Here is a 12,459-nt window from a genome sequence, read left to right as displayed (position 1 = left end):
ATTTTAAAGTGTTTGCTTGTGCTGTGTGTGTCTGTGTGCCCATGTACTGCGTGGTTATAAAAAGAACAAAGCCATGCACAAGAAAAACATGAAAAAATTGCTATATTTTCCACAACTGGTTAAGATTCCTATTGGTTATTTGGCTGTATTCAAAAGGCTACGAATTTTATTGCTCTGCTACCAAAAGCAACCTTTCTTCATAGTGGAGCAGTACAAAGGAAGAGCACAAAAAATCCCCACATCACAGTGCCTGAAATTCTGTTTGAACAACTGTATTGATTGGGTCTGACCCCTTTACATTTTTTTTTCCATTATTTGAAAAGGTGCATCTAACTGCAGCTGAATTGAACCAACTGCAATGAACTTTCCATGAAAACTTCTTGAGATATTTCTTTAGTTCAAAGCTCTGGAATTTTAAAGAGCATTTTTAATACAAGTCTGTTGAGGTATCCTGTGCAACAACCACACTTGGAATGTTAAACTACAGGTAAATGTAAGAAGGAGGTAAGATTATAAAAGCTGCCGTGAAATTGCTGGGAGATGGTGGAATAACTTCAAGTGCTAATTATAAAGTAAATAAAACCAGAAAGTCTTGAATATGTGTAAAAAGTAAGTGGATATAGAAAGTATATGCACATTTGAGCACTGTTGACTTGTTATTTACATGCCAGTGCTCCTGGTTGCCTTACAGAGAATGGAAAACAGCCTCCAAAGAGAACAGAATTAGCATTTTTGGAGCAGCTGTTGCTGAAATTGTGTTACCAGATGTAAGCTTGAAGGACAATGGTGTTTTCTTGAATCCTCTTACCAGGAGCTGTAGCATAAGGAAGCACTAAAAGAAGGAAGAGATTAAGAAATCAAAGGTGAGTAGTGAGATTCTAGAAAATAATGGCAGAGATGTATCTGCAAGCCAGGTGTAAGTAAGAGGCTGAAGGTGAGGGTGGAGAGCAGCCTGGTGGTGGGAAATGAGAGGCAGTAAAAAGATGCAAAGAGCTCAAATGCATAGACTTGGACAGAAGCAAAATGCTTCTGTAAAAGGACTTGGTTTAAATTGTACTGGAGAAGGTAAGAAGGAATAGCTGGGAAATGAGAATGTTTTTTGTCCCAGTACAAAAAATACCTTGTTAAAGAATTAAACAAGGGAGTGGGATGTTGATGGTAGTAGTGGATGAAGGAAAATCAATGATGACATCAGGGTAGTGTTTTGGTAGCATCACAATTGTCTTTCCTATTGTCAGTTGCTGTGCTTTTTTCTTAGACAGCATCTAAAGTTCTTTTCAGTCTTACCTTTTAATTTTTCTTCACTGGATCCTCATATGGGCACCATAAATGGTACTGGGTTTGGATGGATAATAGCACAAACTGTGAGCTCCTTCTGCACCTGCACATCAAAACTAACTCAAATGGGTTAAATCACCAAGTATTGTGTTTCTTTAATGCTGTGCAAAAACTAAGGAAACTCACCTCCCATCACAGTGCTGTACACCTCTTGCACTAAGATATTTTTCTCAGGAAAAGTGCAGAGGTGATGGGCTTAAAAGCAAACAAAACCAACTTTTGCTCTGTCCCTTCAGTTGAGGGTGCCTTGACACATGGTCCCTTCTCTTAATCCCCTGACAGCTTCCAAGAGACTGATGCAAAGAGCTGTGCCAGGCTTTGATTATGAGATATTGCACTGCCACTTATTCTCTTTGTCTCCTGCAGTTTACAGAGGCAGCCTCAGTGCATAATTTAATCCCTGTACTGGGGACTGTAGCAAATCCACAGAGATTTCTACCAACCATCCTCTCTGGCATCAGAACAACATGTGCACATTGTCTTTGATGTGAATTCCCCAACCAGAGCCTTAGAGGGACCTATAGCTTTGAAGCTGGCCTATAAATTGTGCTTTCAGGAATCAAGTTGTCAGCCTCCTCTTCAGGAAGAAAGGGAGAGTAAACTGCAAAGCAGTTGCAAGAAACTACAGGGCAACTTACAGATCTGGTTTCCTTGGCCTCGGAGAATTCCTGTAGGATACTGAGAATCCCTTTTTACCTGGCTTAGAAGCACCCTCTGTGGTGACTGCCAGACCCGTGGGCACTGGGGCTGTGATGATGGAGCTCACCTGGAGGGGTTCCTGGTTCCAGGGCATATGGAAGGGGAACAGGCACACCAGAGCATTTGACCTCATTCAGGTGCTTTCAGTCTTCCAAAGCCAAGTGCTGAGAATGCACCTGTATTGCTCTTTGTGTGAGCAAATTTTCAATGTGGTTTAGAAACAGATGAAAACTTAGCAGATGTGATGGTTGTTCTGTGACAGATCTCTGTGGCCTAACTTCAGTCCTTCCCTGAGGTGTAGAACAGGCAGATTCTGCCTTTCTATTGAGATGGAAATTAACTGGTCTTTGAGTTGAGGAGTTTCAGTGGACAAGTCCTGTTTTAATAGACAAATGCACTTGCCCTTCTTGTTAGTGTCTGCTTATGATGTGTTCTGCTGTCATCTCTGGTAGCTCCTTCCATACCAACTTGAAAAAGCAAAGGGCTGGCTGGAGTCAATGAAGACACAGATTTTGACTTTTCCTGTGTTCCCTGTCTCCATTGAGCTGAAACCATCCTGCTCCTACCCATGCCAGTACTGCTGATACTGTTGTAACAAATATTTGCTAAAACTGACTCCTGAATTGAAATGTTCACAGCACGAACTGAGCTTAATCAGCCTTTCATGGTACATAGGGAGAAGCTTATGCTGGCTTCATCGATCAGTCTGCAAGTTCTTAGAATGTTTATAAATGTTAGGCAGAAACAGACAAGACCATGTAAAATAACTCTTCCTATTTTGAGCAGGTGAGTCTTAGGTCAACATCACAGATGTTACCCCAAATCTCATCAGATGTTCATGTTTGGTGTTCTACTTTTGCGGGATGGAAGTTCTGCTGATTTTTTTTCTTTTTTCCCCCTCTCAGAGCTGTATCTAGAATAGTTTAATTTCAGTTTATTTTTTTATCTTTGTGTGTTCTATTTATTTATAACTGAAACTGATGGCCTAATCAGGAAGGCAAGAGGCTGAGTGGAAGAGCCCCTCATTTTGTCTGTCAGTAGAGAGCTGTGCAGGGCTGGCCAGCTGGATCTGCTTTTCCTGGGTCTTTCCAGATCCCAGTGTGAATCTCTGCATGGCTGCATGCTGGTGGGAGAGCTCAGAGAGCAGCACTGTTGGGACAGAGAAGGCAGAGAGGTGAGTGGCAGCCACAGCTCAAGGATTGCAACAGTGAAATGCTGGTTCGAGTTCAGCTTGAGTGTCTAACCAGGAAAACTTGGAATGAGTCTATTAGGAAAGTGATCAGCTGATCTCTTAAGGAGGCATCTCACTCTCTTTCCTAGAGATAGAGCAGCTGTCTTAGGTCATGGTGAGGTTTTCTCTCTTCACAATGCACAAGCTACTTAATTTTTTTCCCTATGTATTAGAAGCTTGCTTGTATTAGAAGTATTGGGAAAACAAAAAAAAATATGCAAATCAAGTACAAATAATTGACCTTTAGTGGCTGCTGGAATATGGTTCTTGAAATGGAATGAGTGAAAAAGCTTGTATAAAATGCAGATGTAGTATAACACAGTAATCAAAATCTACACTCGGTTTCTATTTACAATATTACTTTTATTTTTTCCATACTTATTCCAAGTCCTCCCCCAATAGCTGATGCTGCAATGTTTACATTCAACTAGGCAATGATAGTACAAACTGCTGCTTTCCTTTAGCTGACTGGCTTGGAAATGTTGTCTGCACATCAGGAATTGTACACAGAAAGGGAGTGTCCAGGAGCACCCTGAGTGTCCATTGGAACACTGCTGTGGAGGTACCAGAGGTACAGGGCAGATGTCCTGTTCTCCCAGCCAGGAGAGGCAGGTGATCTGTCTGACATACTAAGAGGAAAAAAAGTCTAAAAAGCTCTGATATTTTATTCATTACATGGATGCAATGACTTTGCAGAGGAATGGATGTGTTTAATTCTTGCTGGGAGGAGTTGCTGAACTCCTGGCTTTCTAGGCATATCAGCTTGGCTTGACAGCTACAGCCTTGTGCTAATTGACTCAGACCTCCAAGTGATGCAGGTGCAGGGAGAAAAGGAAGAAGGGCTCGCATACTTAACTCTTTATTCTATTATTTTAAAAAAGCTAAAATGATTTGTATATCCTTTTCATTATCAAAGTATACTTTCTCTTTCAAAGTAAACTGGTTTCTCTGGGAGGTGTTATTTTTAATAACAGCTCAGTGCTCTAGCCAGGAACCAGTAATTCAAAAAATCACTCTTTTCTACTGAAAGGTAGAAACAACTACAGCTCCTCCCCCTCGTTAGAAAGCCAAAGAAGCAATTAGAGCCTTCTGCTGTATTACTCTTTTCTAAAACATATTCTCTATGCAACTGCTGTAGGACTTCAGATGGGTACAGTGATCAATGCTGTCACAAAAGTGAGCAATTTCTCCTCAGCCCTGCCAACACTAGCATCTATAGACAAAATCATTGTTTAAAGCTCTAGTACATCACAGAATAATGCTGATATTGGTATTTTACAACTAATGCAACATCACGTAATTCACATGTAATCTTAATAGTCAAAAATTCAAGACTGGGGCACTAACTGAATAAACCACTAACATGAAGCTTCCTTATCTGGCATGGAATAAGGGAAGGGATAGTTCAGATAACATTGTAAAGATTGGGCAGGAACAAAACAAATTTATTTCTCCATCCAGGATTTTATACACTTTACAAAAATCAGTAATATCACTGTGCCCATAAAAATGTTATCCATGGCAACAGAAAGCAAATACTACTTTTTGTCATCTAACAGGGTCTTTTTAAAATCAAAATACAAAGATCTGTGCTGTAGCAGTCCTCCACTTTGCACTGTAACAATAAGGCTTACTGTACTTTAAATACAAAGCTGTTACATCTGCAGTTATGAACCACTGGCTTTCACAAACATCATTTTATAGTTGCTTTTTGATTCTTTTTTGTTTTCTGGAACCTCAGCTTCCTCATGTTTTTCAGTAGCTTGTAGCTCCTCTGCAGACTCCTCTTGCTCTGAATCAGAGCCACTTTCAGAATCATCTGAACTCTCATCAGAGGAGTGTCCAGCTGCCTCCTCTTCTTGTTCATCTTCCTGAAACTGTAAATTCAGATGATGAGAGAGATAAAATATTATTTCCTGGCAACTCCACTGCAGCCTTTAAAATTTCCCAGTGAGATTGTTTCACTTAATGGCCTCTTTCATTTTGGTACTAAAATGGGTCATGTTGCTAAAGAGGCCCATAAGACACAAACTATTAGACAGAAAGCAACTCCCTGAAGTGGTTAATCATACCAGCTGTGACATGAATTCATCAGCCACTGGTTTATTTAGTTAAAGCAGAAATCCTAAAGACACCATTCAGTGAGTCTGAAGTTCCAGATCACATCAGTTCAGTAATTCCAGTATTGATACTGGAATATTTGTCACAGAGTGACACAATGGAACTAAAGGCTAGGCCATCAAGAATTCACATTTGTGACCGATCTCTGAAAGGACACTTAGCAAACTGCAGCATGAGGAATGCTGAAGTAATCCAATGATACTGCTAACAACAATGCAGATGGTCATTCTGCCTGCTTATGTGTTCCTCAGCAACACCCTGATTTAATATATTAAATCTGTCACTCTGTGCCCTAATCAGACTGCTCTGGAGCAGAGGTCTTCACTTCTCAGAACAATGAGAAACAATGAGAAGCATCTGTCATTTATGAGCACCGAAATGAGTACACCACAGTGTACACAAACAGCAGCCAAGTGGCTGCAATAAATTTGTCCTTTAACCCAAACCATGGAGGTCTGCATGGATTTTTAAACCCAGAAGCACCTTGTCTCAGTGACGTGAAAGCCAAACCATCGGGAAATGAACTGAGTACCTCACTGAAGCCGAGCCCACAGTGGCGCCGGTTCCGCCCCGACATGGTGCTGTCCATGCTCTGCTGGTACTGAGTCTCCAACTCCTCGTTCATTTTCTTGTCTTCTTCCCCTGCATTGTCCAGGGTACTTTGGTTATGGTTATTCAAATTAACAAAGACACCAAATTACAGGAAGTCACATTTTCAAAGGCAAGAAGTTTAAATGCAACCATTCTAAAGTAGGATGCAGTATTCCTGCATACAAACCATCAGACTTTAAAGCAACAGTACCAAGGGTGCAAACAGGATGGCTTGGATACAGAGAGGGCTGGGAAGTTCCTGAGACCTGAAACATTCCACAGTTGCACTATGCAGTGTTATGTTCTACAGAACAAGGTAAATGTAATCAGTGTGAGTTCTCTGTGCTTCCAGCCAATACTGCAACATGCCCCAGCAAGGAGAAACTTTGTGACCTTCACTACATAACATGGGATTACTGTGATGAAATCATCCCTCAGATATAGCATCATGCCTTGGGACAATAGCACCACTCTTGTTTATGTATCTGAAATTGTTTCATGCATTCCAAATTACAAGGAGCAGTTACTACAGCTCTGTGTTTTTCCATCCTTGGCAATTAGCAGAAAAACTTAATTTTCATGAGCTACTTCCATAACCCCTTTATTTACTTGAGTAAGTGGTCTAAAATAGTTAAGGATCCTATGTACTTGGAAAAGGTAGGAATCTCTAATTCTCCCCAGGAGGCCTACAACACTAGCTTTTAATTTGTATCTCTGTGAAGCTGAAAGGTTGTATTGCAAATCCACACTTCCTGATTTGGAAATTAGGGCTGTATGTTATTGTAAAAGGACAAGAACTGTATGTTGAACAAAGAAGTGTTAAAACCACCAGCATTTTAACTTCTTGCTATTAACAAACGAGTACTGATTCTGTATGACTTCAAGGAGAAGCATCACTTCCTTTCTAGAAATTCAGGTATGAAGGAGTGATTCTCAGTCTCTGTAAGCTAACAGTAGCAACACCTGGAACAAACCCTCAGGCTTATTTTGGCCCATAGGTAATTTTTCATCATGTGAAAAATGATCAGTGGAGAGCATCAGGGAATGTTTTCTGTAATATGAGGGAAAGTTTTCTGGAGTGCTGACAGCTGCTATTCCACAAGGCTTTACCAAGGCTTCTCTCAGGCAGTGCAGTCCAACCCAGCTTGGTGCCATGTACTTTGACTTCCTGAGAAAGCATGATAAGGAGTTACCATGGTCCTACAAGACACCCAATTATTGCTGATTGCCTTGATCTTGCAGATGACCTTGCAGCTTTTACGTCTTTGCTTTACAGCTTTTCCCTCATTGCTTTAGGGCAGAGATCTTTCTATTCAATAGGTAACCAGGTCAGGGACAAATCAACCCCTGTTCTTTTCTATGTACATAGTTTGGATATCCTGGCACACACTGGACTTTAAAAGGCAAGTGAGTGCAGTCACAGAAACCATTTGTCAGTAATCTGACAGAAATAAGGAACTTCTACAATCCACAGCCTGACCCATCTGCAGCTCAGCCACGAATCCTGAAATCCTTCCCTGCCATATCTACCAAGCTCAGAGCACTGGAATGTTCCTAAATAAGGGTTAGATTCCCAACTTTGTATCAGCTGTTGGATAAACTGACCTGTCCTGAAGTGAGAGGTTGATCTGTGGTCTCCGATAACAAGGCGGCCAGTATGTTCTTTCTAAAAGAAAAGGCAGGTTGTTTTGGAGCTTTAGGGTGCACTGACAGCTCTGCCAACATCCTGGACATCTTGAATGGAAAAGGTTTGCTGTCAAACCCTGCCACCCAACTGCAGGACTGGAAGCTTTCCTAGCTAACAGCTGCTGCCTCTAGGTAAGCTTGTTTCATCTTTCTTTTGCTGAATTTTCTGAAAAAGAAACCCCAGCAACTACAGACCCTTGCTCTTCCCAAACCTCAGAGATGGTTCTATTTCACCCTGTTTCTTGCCACTGATACAAAAATTATACTACATGATGCTAGACAGATGTGTATTCAGGTTCTGATCATTTACCCTTTCTCTGACACACTGCAATAGTTCAGGCCGTGCATCTTAGGATGATCCCACTTCAGACAAGCCACAGTGTCAGGTAAGCCCTTCACAGTGATGATTAATTTATTGGCTCAGTAGTTGCTCATTAGCAAATGTGTCCCAATAGGGAAGAACTGGCATTACACAGCAAGTAGCATTAAGTACCCAAGCAAACGTTCAGATTAGTGGTAGTGGGATGCTTTAATGGGGCACTATCCCTATCCACTACAAAGTCCTAACTTTCACCTCTTTAACACAGTTAGCTATTTTAGCTTACAAAATTACTGTATTCAAGCAAAATAAATGACTACAGGTAAAAATGGGTTTTTTTGAAAGTAAGTAAAAGTGCAATACTAAACCACCATTTTATACATGAAAAAATCATTATTACATTTAACCAGTTTTGCAGTATTTTTTGCAGGAAGCATGACAGAAATTTAGTTTTAGCGTATTTTCTCTTTCAAAATATTCCCTAGGTTTACTACTTTAGTGGTTTAGTCTTTAAACTACCACTCTTTTTAAAAGTTTTTCCAGTGACAGAGAAATTTACAGACCTAGTAGGTAAGTTTGTTAATTTGTAACAAGGCCTGGCTCTCGGAAGCGTCAACAAGTAATTTCCCGAGCCGGTCTGAAAGCATTTAAGGCGTGGGGCGGGGATGAAGCTGCGGCGCAGGACTCGACAACTTCCGAGCGCGGTTTTGTGTAACACGGCTGCTGCCACAACAGCGGTGAAACCCAAATCCTCCTAGAGGAGAGCCCCAAAGCCCGGCAGCTCGGGGTTCTTGTCGCTTGGCTCAGATCGCCCCGCAGAGCCCCGGTCCCCGTGCCCGCCCCCGTGGGGGCGACGAGCGGCGCGGCGGCCTCACCTTCGCGGCGCCCATCAGCCGCAGGAACTTCTGCTTCCGCTCCTCGTTGCCCAGGTCGGCCGCTTCCCAGCTGCTGGAGCCCTGCGGGAGCACACGCTCACTGCGCCCGCCCGCCCCGAGCGTCCCCTCCGCCCCGCCGCAGCCCGCCCGGGCGGCCGCGGCCTGCCCGCGTCCCGCCGGGGGCTCCGCCGCCGAGCCGCGGCCCTGCCGCCGCCCCCCGCGCCGCCAACCCCCTCCCGCCGCGCCGCCGCCCCGCGCCCGGTTACATCGGGGGAGGCCGCTCGCTTGAGGCCGTGGTGGCTCTGGGACTCCCTGGCGGAGCTCATGGCCGGGCTGGCTGACCGGGCCGCGCTGCCGCCTTCCTGCCGGAGCCGCTCCCGCGGGGGCGGGCGCGGGGCGCGCCGGGACCGGTAGTTCCGGGCGGGCGGCGGCGGCGCGGCGCGGGCGGGCGCGGACTGCGCGTCCCAGAGGCCTCCGCGGCCGTGACGGCCGGGCCGGGCCCCGCCTCGGGGCGGGCGGCGGCGCTGCCGGGACACGGGTGCCGGCACGTCCCGGCACTTCCCGCTTCTCTCGGCGCTCGGAAGCGGGGATGGCGGAGAGCGGGGACCCTGCCCGCTGCTCGGCTCGCTTCAGTGCCCGCCGGTCCCTGCTCGTGTTCCCCGCGTGGAGCGCTGTGTGCGCAGCTCCATGATCCCCTCAGGGCCTCTGGCTGTTTGCCGCCACTGCTGTTCATCACCCCCACACGTGTGCCAAACACAAACTGAGGCACTGTCCCCACATTTATCATGATACCAGACTCTTCGCAGTGGTGCAGGACGCGGAGCAATGGCCATAAACAAAAAGTTCTCCTTCACGAGCAGATATTTCCTTACATTGAGGTTGGCAGAGCACTGGACCAGGCTGCCCAGGGAATCTCCATCTCTGGAGACATTTAAAACAAAACAAATGAGTGATTTTTTTTTTAAATTTTATTTTTGACAAAGAGTTAAAGTTAGTGTCTTAATTAGATCTCTTTTTGAGCAGATTAGATCCATTCCAACCCAAACTATGATTATGATATATCAGGTATGAAATATGATATGATATGTAGAATATAATTATTTTCAACGGCTGTTTATACGGAATAGCACTAGGATATTGATGTTTTATTTCATGTTTGTGTTACTGCTCTGCTTCAGTGTGCAAAACCAACCAGTAAGGCACAGTTGTTACATTTGCTTTCTGCAGCTTCTGTGGTTCTTGTTTAACAATGATAAATGAACAGAAACAATAATTAATCTGAGAGAATCATATATATGCATCTTTAACCTCATTTCATGTATTTAAATGTATAGACTATTATATAGAGACTGTAGTAATGGATTAATTTAAACTTTAGCATTTACAATTTTTTCTAACAAGAGGAGTAAAATTACAAAAAAGAAAAACAACAAAAACCAGAAAATTATATTACTTTGTAAATATCTAGCAGTCTCCTTAGTCTGCTTAACATAGTAAGAAGTGTGGTGATCTAATACCCGTGAAACTGTATTTTTCTATTTTTTTTAAAGTTTAGTTATTATTAGCGTTTCTGTGCTATTACGCCTAAAGACCTGTATCTCAATAAAAAAACAAGAGTGAAATTTTAACTTCATGGCTATATTTCCCTCGTGGGACAAACAGAGAAAGTTTGTCTTTGAAAAAAAAGGTGTAAAAAAAGAGACTGCTCAAATCAGCTATTATAACTGTGCCTTAGTTGTGGCTTATTGTTAAGTTCAAGTCTTTTTTTGGAATAACTGAAATGAACTAATGTTTCTGTGTCCAACTAATGTCTTGTTAATTTTGGTTTTGTTTACATTTTGAATAATGATGTGGTGCTGATATTTTAGTGAGAGGCTTTTACAATTTTTTTTCTCCCTTAGTTTATTGCTCCTTTCTTTAAAACGCTCTGTTTTTGCAGGGAAGAGGTACTTCACCAAACAAAGACATCCTAAACATTAAATGGCAGCCATCTACCTATGGTGGGGTCACTTAAAAATGGAGTCATCTGAACGCTGATTCTAAATGTGGATTCTAGTATCAGAATGGTTATGTAAAGGTTTTGCTTATTTTCCTGCAGATATTACAGATATGTCTGAGGATGTGTGACTCATGAGCTTTATATAATTCCAGTAACACTAATAAATGATAAGAAAGGAGTTCTGAAAATCCTGTCATGCTGGGATTCAGTGTTATATTTGCTGCATTATTTTGAGCAACAGAGAAATGTCATTATTCTCAGAAGAAGGGACACTGAGTTTCTAAGGAGAAACATGTCCTCTCCAATCTCTGAGGCTGTTCTGGAATACAAACAAAACAATAGGTAAGGATTATGGGCAATATTTGTGAGAGTTTTCCACGATTTTGCCATAGTCTCTTTGAAGACACTGTCCTGAGGTTAACATTCAATTCACAGGGGTGAGGTTTTGTTGTGAAGCACAAACTGGCTGTGATGCAGAAACAGAACCTCAAGCAAATGGCTGCCTGTGTAGAGGGAGGAACAATAGAGAGGAACAATGGGATTTCTTGTTGGTCATTAACAGAGGCAATGAGGTAAGAGTGAGATGAGCTGAAATGACAAGTAAGGTAACAGAATTATTTGCTGTCACGTACAATTATCCCCTTAGACTTTTCAATATGTTGCTGCTGCTGTGGTGAGCTGCAATGTGTGGATGGGAACCATCCATGTGGGTGCAGGGTAGGTACACACCAGCTCTGTTACAGGACATGCCAGAAGAATCACTTGAATGAGGAGCTTCCAAGTTTTGAAGCTCAGCAGTTCAAAAAGCATTATAAAAACTTTCAGGCACACAAAACCTTGTCAAGGAAAAAAAATGAAGTTCTGGAATTAAGTGAAAACAATTAGATGGAATGGCATGAGGTGAAGTGCAGTGAAATGAACTGAAACCTGCTGAAATTATACTCACTGAAATAATGAGATCTCTTTTCCTTTCATGGAAAGGGATGGGGGTAGGAAAGTTACACCTAACTGGATCTTGTGGAAGCAGTTTCATGAGTGAAGATACTGATGTAAATTCTTCATTATTTTTTATTTAATTGGGTTTTAGCTTTTACTGTAGAGGTAAGGTAGATTAAAGTAGAACCAGATCTGACAGCCAAAATAATTTCTTATAGTATAATGTGGTAAGGATGTCTTTGCCATGCAGAGATTGACTGAGCTGCAATTATACAACTGTCACATAGTGACCAAGATAGTGGTCAGCCCTGGCTTGGAAGCCATGGATACAGGGTTGAATCTTTCCCTGGTTAGTCCTGACTCCACTCAAGACTAAGTGGCTTTTGGCAAATTATCTCGCTTTTCTGTTTTATCTGTGAAATTAGGATAATATATCTGCATGCCAGCATTAAGAATTAATTATCAGTTGCAGAGTGTGTGTTCAAAGCAAAGTAGAAGTGCTAAATATTAGCTGTAGAGTAATTGGACTACTGTAATTTATAATATGCTCACTGACATTGGTTTATAAAACAGGATCAACCTCTTCTCAAGTGCTGTAGAATGTTTAATTGTTACTAATGAACTTCTGAGACTCAAAGTAGCTATCACCATGAGGCAGGGAATG

General features: G+C 42.5%; 1 protein-coding gene across 1 annotated transcript; it reads right to left on the bottom strand.

The window, feature by feature from the left end:
- Positions 1-3,610: 3,610 nt before the first annotated feature.
- C6H11orf58 (chromosome 6 C11orf58 homolog) lies at positions 3,611-9,258 on the bottom strand. Its single transcript, XM_066552367.1, has 5 exons — positions 9,127-9,258; positions 8,861-8,941; positions 7,586-7,646; positions 5,922-6,031; positions 3,611-5,145 (listed from the first exon to the last, which is right to left on the bottom strand). Exons 1-5 carry the CDS (start codon positions 9,184-9,186, stop codon positions 4,936-4,938), a joined length of 522 nt encoding a protein of 173 aa, XP_066408464.1. The 5' UTR covers positions 9,187-9,258; the 3' UTR covers positions 3,611-4,935.
- Positions 9,259-12,459: the final 3,201 nt, after the last annotated feature.

The sequence above is a fragment of the Molothrus aeneus genome, chromosome 6, assembly GCF_037042795.1.
Source record: "Molothrus aeneus isolate 106 chromosome 6, BPBGC_Maene_1.0, whole genome shotgun sequence".
NCBI classification, from domain to species: domain Eukaryota; kingdom Metazoa; phylum Chordata; class Aves; order Passeriformes; family Icteridae; genus Molothrus; species Molothrus aeneus.
This window is presented reverse-complemented; position numbering and strand designations above follow the sequence as displayed.